Raw genomic sequence first — 14,575 nt, forward strand, 5'->3', positions numbered from 1 at the left:
CGCCCCAAGGCGGGGGACAGGAGACCTAAGGACAGGGCCAGAGGCCGCCCAACCCCTGCCTTCCTCACCCTCCCCAACGGGCAGGGGGAAAGACAGGCGAGGGGCCGCGGACAGACCAAGAAGAGCGGACACGTTCACCGGGTTCATTACCCTAGCAAAGTAGTGCTCAAAATTCTCCAATCCAGGCTTCAACATTATGTGAAGCATGAACTTCCAAATGTTCAAGCTGGATTTAGAAAAGCCAGAGGAGCCAGAGATCAAATTGCCAACAACTGTTGGATCATTGAAAAAAGCAAGAGAGTTCCGGGAAAACATCTACTTCTGCTTTATTGATTATGCCAAAGCCTTTGACTGTGTGGATCACAACAAACTGTGGAAAATTCTTCAAGAGACAAGAATACAGACCACCTTACCCACCTCCTAAGAAACCTATACGCAGGTCAGGAAGCAACAGTTAGAACTGGGCATGGAACAACAGACTGGTCCCAAATCAGGAAAGGAGTACATCAAGGCTGTATATTGTCATCCTGCTTATTTAACCTATATGCAGAGTACTTCATGAGAAACGCTGGGCTAGATGAAGCACAAACTGGAATCAAGATTGCTGGGAGAAATATCAATAACCTCAGATATGCAGATGATACCACCCTTATGGCAGAAAGCGAAGAAGAACTAAAGAGCCTCTTGATGAAAGTGAAAGAGGAGAGTGAAAAAGGTGGCTTAAAACTCAACGTTCAGAAAACTAATCATGGCATCTGGTCCCATCATGTCATGGCAAATAGAGAAACAATGGAAACAGTGACAGACTTTACTTTTTCGGGCTCCAAAATCACTGCAGATGGTGACTGCAGCCATGAAATTAAAAGACACTTTCTCCTTGGAAGAAAAGTTATGACCAAGCTAGACAGCATATTAAAAAGCAGAAACATTACTTTGTCAACAAAGATCTGTCTAGTCAAAGCTTTGGTTTTTCCAGTAGTCATGTATGAATGTGAGAGTTGGACTCTAAAGAAAGTTGAGCACCGAAGAATTGATGCTTTTGAGCTGTGGTGTTGGAGAAGACTCTTGAGAGTCCCTTGGACTGCAAGGAGATCCAACCAGTCCATCCTAAAGGAAATCGGTCCTGAATATCCATTGGAAGGACGGATGCTAAAGCTGATACTCCAATACTTTGGCCACGTGATGCAAAGAACTGACTCATTTGAAAAGACCCTGATACTGGGAAAGATTGAAGGCAGGAGGAGAAGGGGACAACAGAAGATGAGATGGTTGGATGGCATCACCAACTCGATGGACATGAGTTTGTTATAAGCTCCAGAAGTTGGTGATGGACAAGGAAGCCTGGTGTGCTGCAGTCCATGGGGTTGCAAAGAGTCAGACATGACTGAGCAAACTGAACTGAACTGATAAAAAGATCCTGAATAGTGAAAGCCGTCTTGAGAAAGGATAGCAAAGCTGGAGGCATCATGCTTTCTGATTTCAAACTATTACAAAGTGTTAGTAGTCAAGAAACAGAATGGTACTGTCATAAAAAAAATAGCACATAAGTCAATGGAAATGAACAGAGAGTCCAGAAATAAAGCCACATATATAGGGTCAATTAATTTACAACAAAGGAGTCAAGAATACACAATGGGGCAAGAATAGTCTTTCCAATAAATGGTGTGGGGAAAACTGAACAGCCACTGTGAAAAACTGAAAATGGATCTCTATCTTACACAACACACAAAACTGTTTCAAAATGGATCAAAGACTTGAACACAAGATCAGAAACCATAAAACTCCTAGAAGAAAATGGAAGCAGTAAGCTTCTTGACATCAGTCTTGGTAATGATTTTTTTGTATCTGACTTGAAAACAATTGCAACAAAAGCAAAAATGAACAAATGGGACTCCATCAAACTAAAAAGCACAATAAACTCCATAACTTTTTATCACGACAAATGAGAAATAGGACTTACTGTGGTGATCATTTCACAATGCATACAAATGGCAACCATTATGTCCTACATCTGAAATTAATACAATATTGTATGCCAATTATGCTTCAGTTAATATATATATATATATATATATATATGATTTGATTAATTCCAGGAAGATTCTTTCTGCCCCAAAATATTTCTCCTGCTATCACATTCCTGATGTCTAAAATTTCAGAATTAGAGATATCATCCTGTGGGATAGAAAAGTTAGGTTAAAATTTGAATTAATTCAGTTCAGTTCAGTCACTCAGTTGTATCCAACTCTTTGCAACCCCATGGACTGCAGTATACCAAGCTTCCCTGTCCATCATCAACTCCCAGAGTTTACTCAAACTCATGTCCATTGAGTCAGTGATGCCATCCAACCATCTCATCTTCTGTTGTCCCCTTCTCCTCCACCTTCGATCTTTCCCAGCATTAGGGTCTTTTCAAATGAGTCAGTTCTTCGCATCAGGTGGCCAAAGTATTGGAGTTTCAGCTTCAGCATCAGTCCTTCCAATGAATATTCAGGACCGATTTCCTTTAGGATGGACTGGCTGGATCTCTTTGCTGTCCAAGGGACTCTCAAGAGTCTTCTCCAACACCACAGTTCAAAAGCATCAATTCTTCAACACTCAGCTTTATAGTCCAAGCCTTATTAGATATAAAATGGTTAAGTATATAGCTCCCTGGCACTTGCAACAATATCACATTTCAAACCTCCCTTAAAACTATATCCAAGAGATAAATATAAACAATTTCTCTACCCAAAGAAGACAAAGTCTTCACTGAAGAGTGAAACATACAATAATCAAAATTTCACAGGCCTCCAATGGGACCACGTGAGGGTCTGGATTTCCAGGAGACAGTAGTGCCAAGGAAGGAGCTGCTGAAAATGCTGCTGGGAGCCTCCACACCCACTTCCAGCAATACTTGCCTCTCTACAACTCTACCAATCAGAATCAATGTTAAAATATGTTACTCTCTAACTTCTATATTTACACACAATTCTTCTAAGATCACTTAATACATTTAGTGGTGACAAGTTAAAATTTTAAAATTCCTGCCCCATGCCCAACTCAGATGGTGCTGAGTTCTTCCGAAAGATTCTCTAGCACTTCCTAGTGGCCATTTTGGAACATGAGAAAGGTGGGTAATTAACATATACTTTAGCACTTTTCTCCAGCAACAGGAAACATTTGCTGTGCACCATCTCATTTTTCTTCACAATACTCCTAGGGCATAGGTGTTATGATTATCCTCACTTAACATATGAAGAGTTTAGGATAAATAACCTGCCCAAAGGGATACAGGTAGTGGGAAAATAATAAAAATGAAAGTCTGAATGAATCAGATAAAAATCACTCCCCTCAAAAAATTTACAGTCAATTCATTTTACACTTTCCCACTATAGCTTGTGCTTCACTAGGTTTGAATGCTGCACCTCTACTAAAGGTTTAATGTGCACTAGCTTTTTCAGTATGTGCAAAGCTAATGCTATCATTTATATAATTACTTGCATATGAATTATCTCATTCTATACTCACAATAGTTTTTAGTAATTCCAACTTAAAAGTGAGAAAGTCAAAGTAAGTGATTTGCCTATAGTTACTAATAAGTGGTAGATGACAATGAGATGACATAATAAGATGTCTTAGAACCAGCCACAATATTGCAGTTAAACTTATACATGTTTACCCTCATGCTTCATCTCACAGAATTCTAAAGATGAATATTAAACTTGGAATCAATTAAAACCCCTGTGTTTTTCATCTGAATTATTGATGACTTGGGTCACTATTATCCTATCTTTGTAAAAACTAATTTTTTAATCTTAATTATAGGATTTCACATTTGTGCATGTTAGACATTATCTAGTTGGTTTTATTCTTAATCAAAGAGTGTTTATATGAAGTTTCAATCTTCTGTTAAGTTTTCTATGTTGAATAATATAAGAATATTTACTCACACCATATAAAAAATTAAACTCAAAATGGATTAAAGACCTAAATATAAGACCTGAAACCATAAAATTCCTAAAAAAGAACATAGGCAGAACACTTTTTGATATAAATTATAACATATTTTTTTTATTTGTCTAAGGCAAAGAAAACAAAAGCAAAAATAAACAAATGAGACCTAGTAAAACTTAAAAGCTTTTGCACAGCAAAGGAAATCATCAACAAAATGAAAAGACAACCTACTGAATGGGAGAAAATGCTTGCAAATGATATGGCTGATAAGGGGTTAATATTCAAAATATATAAACAGCTTATACAACTCAGTATCAAAAAAAGAAGCAACCCAATTTAAAAATGGGCATAAGACTTGAATAAATATTTCTCTAAAGAAGATACACAGATGGCCTACAGGCATATGAAAAGATGTTTAACATTGCTAATCAGAGAAATGCAAATTAAAACCATAATGAGATATTACCTCACACCAGGGTGGCTATTATCAAAAAGACCACAAATAAGAAATGTTGGCAAGGACGTAGAACAAAGCTAACCCTTGTATACTGTTGGCGGGAATGTGTGTTAATACAGTCACTGTGGAAAACAGTATGGAATTTCCTCAAAAAATTAAAAACAGAATTACTATACAATGCAGCAATTTCACTGCTGTGTATATATCCAAAAACACAAATTCAAAAAGATACATGCACCCCAATGTTTGTAACTGCCAAAATATGGAAGCAAATGAAATGTCCATCAACAGATGAATGGATAAAGATGTGGCAGTATACATAATGGAATACTACTCAGCCATAGAAAATAATGAAATTCTGACACATGTAACAACCTATGGATGGACCTAGATAGTATTACGCTTAGTGAAACAAGTCAGAGAAGGACAGATACTCTGTTATTGGTTATGTGTGCCTGAAAAATAAGACAAATGAATGTATATAATAAAACAGAAACAGACTCACAGAGAGAACAAGCTAATGGTTACCAGCGGGGAGAGGGAAGAGAGGAGGGGCAAGTTAGGAGTGTAGGACTAAGAGATACAAGCTACTGTGTATAAAACAAATAAGCTAAGCAACAAGGATATATTGTACAGCACAGGGAAATATACCCATTATTTTGTAACCAGTTCTAATGAAGTACAATGTATGAAAATATTGAATCACTATCTGTACACCTGAAAGTAATATAATATTGTAAATCACCTGTACCTCACTTTATTAAGTGTTTGTTTGAAGTTTCAATCCTCTGTCAAGTTTCTATGCCTCCACACTTGGGTATATACAAATTTGATCATCTGTATTTGTCTCCATCAAATTTACTAATTTAAATGTTGATAATAGATGAGACTGTGAAGTAGACACCCGGGAAATCACCAAAAGGAATTTCCCATATGGTGCCGTTTTCGCACTGACCAAAACACGTACTTTCTTTATTCTATGCCTCACAGCCTCTCTTCTGTTTCAGTTGGCATGTTTTTTTAACAGCACATTATATTCAGTTTAACATTAGACAGAACTAGCTTAGAACAAAGAGTCATTTCCTTCCCTGTAAAGATAACCGCCTTACCCTTGTTTTACTTTGGGAAGTTCTCTGTGATAAATGTATCACAGCATTATTCAATATATGTTTTTGTACATTGTTGTCCATTTAATAGAACCAAATTTAACATGTTAGATATTTGTAACTCTCCAGGAAAACAAATATAAAATACTATGGTTCTTAAGCCTCTTTACCAGCTGTTTAAGATATATTTTGATTGGTGGTTTAGTCACTAAGTTGTATCCGACTCCTGCGACGTCATGGACTGTAGCCTGCCAGGCTCCTCTGTCTGTGGGATTCTCCAGGCAAGAATATTGGAGTGGGTTGCCATTTCCTTCTCCAAGGGAACTTCCCAACCCAGGAATCAAACCCAGGTCTCCTGCACTGAAGGCAGATTCTTTACCAACTGAGCTACAGAGGAAAGCCCTAATTTTAGTTAGTTTTCCATAATTTTTTTTTTTTTTTCAATACGGGGCCTGAGCTCCTTTTAGGAAAAGGGGAGGTGCGCTTCCTGCCCCCGCCGAGGTCGGCTTCGCTTTCTCTGGTCCCACCCGGTCCCCCGGGAGCTCCATAATTTTTTTTAAAGAAGTAATGTTTACATGTATAGAATAGAATAAAGTTTGTAACATAATATTAGCAAAATCATAACATTTGCATGCATAAAATAAAGTTTATAGCATACTATCAGCAAAACCATTTACTTATTCCCATTACACTACTATTTTAATGTATCATTTAGTAGTATCTTAGTATCATTATGGGGCTTCCCTGGTGGCTCAGACGGTAAAACATCTGCCTGCAATGCGGGAGACCTGGGTTCGATTCCTGGGTCAGGAAGATCCCCTGGAGAAGGAAATGGCAATCCACTCCAGCACTCTTGCCTGGAAAATCCCATGGACAGAGGAACCTGATAGGCTACAGTCCAAGGGGTCGCAAAGAGTCGGACACGACTGAGCAACTTGACTTTCACTTTAGTATCATTAAGCCCTATTTACAATGAGGGGGAAATGCTCTGGTTAACACGACTTCTTTGACTCATTCAACAAACATATTACCTGGTTGCATAATATGCACCAGGAATATATTAGGTACTAAAAAGACACAATTGTACAGTCCCTACCATCAAAGGGCTCGTTTTTCGGGAGCAGGGTGTGGCGGGAACTAAAGAAAATCCAGAGTGCAGATTTATAGAAGCTGAAACACTGAGTGTTATGGAAAGCACAGAATTTCACTCAGCAGAAGGGTATGATACTTTTATTTGTCTTGACAATAAACAGAGATCAGATATGTGAAAATCCATCTAGGCCAAGCAAATGGCATGTGCAAAGGCGTGGAGGTTTGTGAAACTTGATACACTTAGAGAATACAAAGTCATGTAACGTGGCTGGAAAGAAGGATGCAGGTTGGCTGAGAGATAACTGATGAGGCTGGAGAGAAGAGCCAGAGTCTGGATGAGGACCTTGTGTCACATGCCAACGAGTGTACCATTTACCCTGAAATCAGTGAAGACAGTGGGCAGTATCTGAGTCAACGAGTTTAATTAGGAGGCTCTTTCAGTGATCAAGGGCAGAAATTAGGGAAGTACCAGCCCAAAGGAGAGAGGACAGAAAGCAATGACACTCTAATAAAGGGTGTGTCTCAGTGTTCATTGTGCATTGAGTCAGCTGGGGAGCACTTCCAAACTACAGATGTCTGGGGAGCACTTCTAAAATACAGATGTCTGGGCCCAAACCAGACCTACTTACCGTTTTTATACTTTTCAAAGCTCCCCTGAATTCTTCTACTGGAATTAGTCCATAGATTAGCATTTGAGAATGACAGTTTTGCCTCTAATTGTAGGACTAGGACCCACATGAGAAAAGAATCTAAAAAAGAGTGGATGCAAGTATAACTGATTCACTCTGCTGTACTGCAGAAACTACCACAACACTGTAAATCAACTATAAGCCAATAAAAAAAATAAAATTTTTTAAATAAAAATAAGATGCTAAAATAATTAAAATAAAATACTAAAATAATTAAAATAAAAATATTCTTATTGGTAAGAATTTAAAGTTTCAGTTACACTTATTACAAGTAACAGAGCAGATAAAATCCACCCAAAAGAGTGAAAATTTGGAATGTTAGGATATTTTCAAAGAAATAAATTTTATTTCCAAACTGCTTAGAATAACTAGCCATGAGAATAAACTATGGATTGTTAGAAGTCAATATAATTACATTTCATAACAAAAAACAATTTATAAGATTTTGTATTTATATTTGTAATAAGTGAATCTATTTTTGCTTTGTAAGCTTGCTCCTTCTAGATTAAATATTAGCTTTATAATCTTTCTTAAACTTAATTTAGTTTTTATATCCTTTTCATCTTTAAAGAATCAAAGATAAACGTTAGTCCAGCCTATAATAAAAGATCATAAATTCTAAATCAGGGTTGTCTGAACATAATCTTCTGACTTGCAAAAAAATTTATAGTAAGAAAAATGCTTACCATATGATCAATTATCTTAAACAAGTAAATTGTCACTAATTCTATTTGTTAGGAAATTCAGGCTATTAATCTGTATTTGTGCTTAGTTCATTTTTAGGCAGTGCTTGTATTTTAAGTAAATATATGAATTAAATTTATCTGTTTTGAAAGTCATGTCTCCTGTCCTTGCCTTGGTTGAGAGCAAAGCCTCTCATCTTATTTCTCTACTTTCCATCTCCAAAGCCCAAACTGATTTTAATTCAATGTGACAATAAGCTCCATAAAGATAGAAAACTGTGTCCTGGTAACACTTTACCCCTAACTCCAAGCTCAGGACCTAAACAGGAGATATAGTTGATAGACATTTATTTATTTACTTTGGAGAAGGCAATGGCACCCCACTCCAGGACTCTTGCCTGGAAAATCCCATGGATGGAGGAGCCTGGTGGGCTGCAATCCATGGGGTCTCGAAGAGTCAGACACAACTGAGCAACTTCACTTTCACTTTTCACTTTCATGCATTGGAGAAGGAAATGGCAACCCACTCCAGTGTTCTTGCCTGGAGAATTAATAAGAATCATCTTCCCTCTACAACCCCAGGAAAACTCAATTATACCCAGATTTATCTAGATATATAGACATCTACTTCAGCCAGTATAGGAAGAAGTGCACATGGACAGAAAGCATTTTTTAATAGTTGTCTACCAATCAACCTAAGTATAAAGATTATTACTTGATATTCATAAAAGAATTTTGATGTCATCATTTGTGTCAAATTACACAAGTAAAATCCCCAAAGGAGATCCTTGCCCTGGCCCTGAAACTACTATAGAAGCTCAGGCATCAGAACCAGTTCTCATCACTCAAAATTCCCTTAAAATGACCTGACAGAGGAGCCAACTACATGTTAAAGCCAATTTAAAGCACTTGTAAAAACTAACATGTTAGCTCTACTGTAACAGTCCATTTTATTCTGTCTCAAAACTATGACTGGTTCAGTAAGACTAACTCTAATGGCCAGTAGTAATGCAAGAGAGGCAAACATGGATGGAGCACTTATTTAAAGTCAGGCATTGTGCTAAGCATTATCTAATCTCATCAAAGCCCCATGACAACTGTCTAATGGAACAATTGATGAACTCTGTTTTACAGGAGAAAAGGAAGAATCTGACTTATGTAACTTGTGTATGCTCTGTGCATATACTATACCATTTTATATAATGGACTTGAGTATCCTTGGATGTGGGTATCCACAGAGGGTCCTGGAACTAATCCCCTACGAACACTAAGGGATGACCGTATTATGCAATTTGAAGCTAGTGTTTGAAAACAAAAATACCATGATTTACTCATTCAAAGTTCAGATTATATCCTTGTATATGAGACAGAAAGCACTTCATATTTGAATACAAACTCCCTTTTCTTCTGTACATACATACAGTTAATAATAAGACCACACCAAATCACCTAGAAAACTGACATGCCCTAACATGACTAGTTTTTACCAAGCCACTTAATACTGTAACAAAGCTATCATCTGCCCCTCAATTACGGACTAGGAAAGATAAACAATCTGCTCATGGGAAAAAAGGCATCTGACTCCTGGCTTATGGTAGGCATGAGTGAATGAATGAATGAGGAAGAGAAAGCAATGGAGGAAGGAGAAGGATCTTTACAAACTTGGACTTTTTATTGGTCTTAAATGGCATGATCTGAGAGCAAACATTGTTTTAGCCTTGGAAAATCATGTTAGTACCGATAATCTCTGAAATTTGGACACAGTGAAGCCCAACACATATAAAGAGCTTTGCTGATAAAAGAGGAAAGATCCCACAGTTTAATCTTTAACTCTTTGAAATAAAGTATACTACTACTACTACTACTACTACTACTACTACTACTACTAAGTCGCTTCAGTTGTGTCTGACTCTGTGAGACCCCTGAGACCGCAGCCCACCAGGCTCTCCCATCCCTGGGATTCTCCAGGCAAGAACACTTGGAGTGGGTTGCCATTTCCTTCTCTAATGCATGAAAGTGAAAAGTGAAAGTGAAGTTGCTCAGTCGTGTCCAACTCTTAGCGACCCCATGGACTGCAGCCTACCAGGTTCCTCCATCCATGGGATTTTCCAGACAAGAGTACTGGAGTCGGTTGCCATTGCCTTCTCCAGAAATAAAGTATAGCCTCTTGTAAATGAAATATCAGAAAATTCAGATGTGATAGATGACAGTGTGTTTGTATCAGTTCCTGTGGTGTCAGAGCAGCTGCCTGGATACCTTTATTCTGTGGTGAACAGTGAGGAGTCACTGACAACTTTGCTGAAGCTTATAGCTTCCTCTGTAACAATAGACAATAACAATACTTTTGAGCACCTAACACATCCCTAGTTTACAAATGACAGGACCGAAGCTCAGAGGCACTGATTGGTCCAGGCTCACTCAGCCTAAAAGAGATGAATTCAAACCTGTGTCTAACTCAAAGCCCAGGCTCCTTCTGCTAGTCCAGGTTGCCTCTTTCCGTGTCCAAAAATCTAAGGAGGCTTGACCTAAAGATCTGGCAGGAAAGTAATAATTTTCTATAAGTAATGGTAAGAAAGCAACATATACAACTGATTTATTACAATGGTAGAATTACAGTTGGATATTTACTGTCCTTTATTTACTATTCTGTAGAGGAGATTATAATGCCATTTATGTAAGATTAGGTAATTTATTATAATTAATTCATGAGTTCCTATAATCTTTCCATGTTTTTTTTACATCCCACCCTAGTGCTAAGTCATCATAGCAACTACTATATGCTGGATTATACTTAGTCTCTGCCTGTGCAGAAGCATCTGTTGAGGAGTTCTTGGGTGGCATTATTTACATTTTCTTATAAAGCCTGTTTGATAACATGCTGACTTCACAAACACTGAATCACCATACCTGGCTCTTGCACTATTTAATGTTAAATCATTACGCAGAGCACTTGTTGTAGAGGAAATTATAAACTCAGCCACAGCATGTGCTATCTCCTGAATTATCAAAGCATACTCAACAACACTCAGAATCAAACTTAAGTTTTGATTGGGGAATCTTAAAAAATGATACAAATGAACTTACTTACAAAACAGAAAGAGACTCACAAACTTAAAGAACAAACTTACGGTTGCTAGGGGCAGGTGGGGAAAGGTTAGCTAGGGAGTTTGGGATGGTCATGTACACACTGCTATATTTAAAATGAATAACCAACAAGGATCTATAGTGTAGCACATGGAACTCAATGGTATGTGGCAGCCTGGGTGGGAGGGGGGTTTGAGGGAGAATGAGTACCTTTGTATGTATGACCGAGCCCCTGCGCTGTTCACCTGAAACAATCACAACATGGTTAATCATCTATACCCAAATACAAAATAAAAAGTTCAAAAGGAAAAAATATACTTGATTAGCATTAATACTACTTATTTGGGACTTCCCTGGTGGTCTAGGGGTTAGGAATCCACCTTCCAATGCAGGGGATGTAGGTTTGATCCCACTGGGGGAACTAAGATCCCACATGCTACAGGGCAACTAAGCCCCTGACACAACTAGAGAAAACCCACACACTACAACAAAAACCCAGTGCAGCCAGAAACAGAAAAATACTACTTACCATTATCACTTGAGGAAGGTTGATTCACATAAAGCATAAGATAAAGGCGGGGGATTCAAATTAAGATGTGAAAACTTCCTGCTCCCCAAAGTACTCATTTTAACTGAAATTCTCCATTATAGTCTCTGACCAGTGACGCAGAGTTTATTGGCTCCTAAAGATGTGGAAGATGGGTGTAGCCTCCCCAGGGAAAATTTTGGAAGGGGGCTGATTGTCACAATCAGTTCAGTTCAGTTCAGTCACTCAGTCGCGTCTGACTCTTTGCAACCCCATGGACTGCAGCACACCAGGCCTCCCTGTCCATTGCCAAGTCCTGGAGTTTACTCAAATTCATGTCCATTGAGTCGGTGATGCCATCCAACCATCTCATCCTCCATCATCCCCTTCTCCTCCTGTCTTCAATCTTGCCCAGCATCAGGGTCTTTTCCAGTGAGTTAGTTCTTCACATCAGGTGGCCAAAGTATTGGAGTTTCAGCTTCAGCATCAGTTGTCACAATGATTGACACTAAACAGGTAGACATCTGGGAAGCTAATTACTGATGCATTCTTTAGCAATGTAAGAATGGCATATACACAGCTCCTCATCCACCAGACATTTCAGTCATACTGCAGCAATGAAAGGGGCTTCCCAGTTGGCTCAGTGGTAAAGAATCCACCTGCCAAGGAGAGGTAGGTTCAATCCCTGGGTTGGAAAGATCCCCTGAAGAAGAAAATGGCAACCCATTCCAGTATTCTCACCTGGGAAATCCCATAGACAGAGTAGCCTGGCTGGTTACAGTCCATGGGGTCACAAAAGAGTTGAACATGACTAAACAACAGCAGCAATGAAAGAGCTTCCAATCATGCAGGGGTTACATGTGGAAGGTGAGCAGGAAATTGAAGGATTTCTTTAATACCTTATTACCACTCCTTTATTTCATTAGGAAAATGTTGAAGATGGCCGAGCAAGTATCTATCAATCTGTCATCAGCAACACCAGCAAAGAAATGTCCTGTTTCAGTGACTTTCCAATGCCTGAAGATTTTCCAAACTTCCTGCACAATTCTAAACTCCTGGAATACTTCAGAATCTTTGCCAAGAAGTTTGATCTACTAAAGTATATTCAGTTCCAGGTATTGTATTTTGGGTAGGGGGGAGGGAAATAGCACGATAGAAAACTCAAGAAGTAATGTCATCACCTGTGATACTATAGGCTATATGCATAAACAGAAGAAAAACATTTGTCAAAATTAAGGCTTGAATGATATTGACAGTGAAACTGCATTTAAATTAGTATCTATAACCACTGAAGACGACTAGCTTCATTTCCTTTGAAAGGGTATATGAAAATAAAAGTTATGTTGTTTTATTTTCTTACCTTCTCCATAGAAATGGATTATCTTAGAAAATGGATTAGATAAACCCACAGCTCCCCATTCATCTCAGAACCCTATAGAAACCATTTTTGTTAATTTTTGATGTATTGTTTAGCAACATAAGAATGGCCAGATACTTCTGAAATGCAATTATAACTACCTTTCCCTTGTTTCCTCAAAAACAAATAATCAACAAGAAAAAAACAATATCCTCATTAACCATCCTAAAGTTGTATCAATAACCTACACTCTGAAAACTAGTAACTGTGTTGAGGAAATAAATTATAGCTCTGAATAAATATTGGTAGAACTTATTTTTTAACATATTTCATTTTCTCAGTAATTTTTGTTTTACTATAGATTTGTATTACATTAATTTGTAATAATTGATTTGGTGGACATAAACATATGCAAATACCATGAAAATGTTTCAGTCTATCTAATACAGAGTTCCCCCAGTTGCTTCTTCTCTTGTTTATCGTTTTATTGATGTTGTTTCTGGAGGTTGGAGAGGGGTTAAGAAAACTCACTCCCATTTATTGGTCTCTGAAGCGGTATAAGCCATAAGATGCAAGAACTCAATTCAAACTATAAAAGGACATGTCCAGACTAAGTTCAGTATCAATACAGTGACCGCCCAGGAATGGGAAACCACCAGGTTGCCTGAGAAGGACTGAACTGGCTCAGGTCAGTTACATTTCTAATAACCTCCCCAGTGACAGTGAAGATTGGCCCTTGAACCACATTTTCTATAGCCAAGAATGTGGAGTACTTTAGTGAATATATTATCAGTTCAGTTCAGTTCAGTCGCTCAGTCATGTCCAACTCTTTGCAACCCCATGAATCGCAGCACGCCAGGCCTCCCTGTCCATCACCAACTCCCGGAGTTCACCCAAACTCATGTCCATCGAGTCAGTGATGCCATCCAGCCATCTCACCCTCTGTCGTCCCCTTCTTCTCCTGCCCCCAATCCCTCCCAGCACCAGGGTCTTTTCCAATGAGTCAACTCTTCGCATGAGGTGGCCAAACTATTGGAGTTTCAGCTTTAGCATCTGTCCTTCCAATGAACACCCAGGGCTGATCTTTAGAATGGACTTGTTGTATCTCCTTGCAATCCAAGGGACTCTCAAGAGTCTTCTCCAACACCACAGTTCAAAAGCATCAATTCTTTGGCACTCAGCTTTCTTCACAGTCCAACTCTCACATCCATACACGACCACTGGAAAAACCATAGCCTTGACTAGACAGACCTTTGTTGGCAAAATAATGTCTCTGCTTTTGAATATGCTATCTAGGTTGGTCATAACTTTCCTTCCAAGGAGTAAACATCTTTTAATTTCATGGCTGAAGTCACCATCTGCAGGGATTTTGGAGCCCAAAACAATAAAGTCTAACACTATTTCCCATTTGCCATGAAGTGATGGGACCAGATGCCATGATCTTCGTTTTCTGAATGTTGAGCTTTAAGCCAACTTTTTCACTCTCCTCTTTCACTTTCATCAAGAGGCTTTTTAGTTCCTCTCACTTTCTGCCATAAGGGTGGTGTCATCTGCATATCTGAGGTTATTGATATTTCTCCCAGCAATCTTGATCCCAGCTTGTGCTTCTTCCAGCCCAGCATTTCTCATGATGTACTCTGCATAT

The 14,575-nt window shown here is 38.5% G+C and overlaps 1 protein-coding gene across 3 annotated transcripts in view; it reads left to right on the forward strand.

Moving 5' to 3' along the window:
* Positions 1-14,575, forward strand: part of FMO2 (flavin containing dimethylaniline monoxygenase 2) — a 44,198-nt gene that overhangs the window by 10,636 nt on the left and 18,987 nt on the right. For all 3 annotated transcript variants that reach the window (NM_001163274.3, NM_001075162.2, XM_059875262.1), the window contains 1 exon segment: positions 12,500-12,688. In NM_001163274.3, the coding sequence (NP_001156746.2) occupies positions 12,500-12,688 (189 nt within the window).

This window comes from Bos taurus, chromosome 16, assembly GCF_002263795.3.
Source record: "Bos taurus isolate L1 Dominette 01449 registration number 42190680 breed Hereford chromosome 16, ARS-UCD2.0, whole genome shotgun sequence".
NCBI lineage: Eukaryota > Metazoa > Chordata > Mammalia > Artiodactyla > Bovidae > Bos > Bos taurus.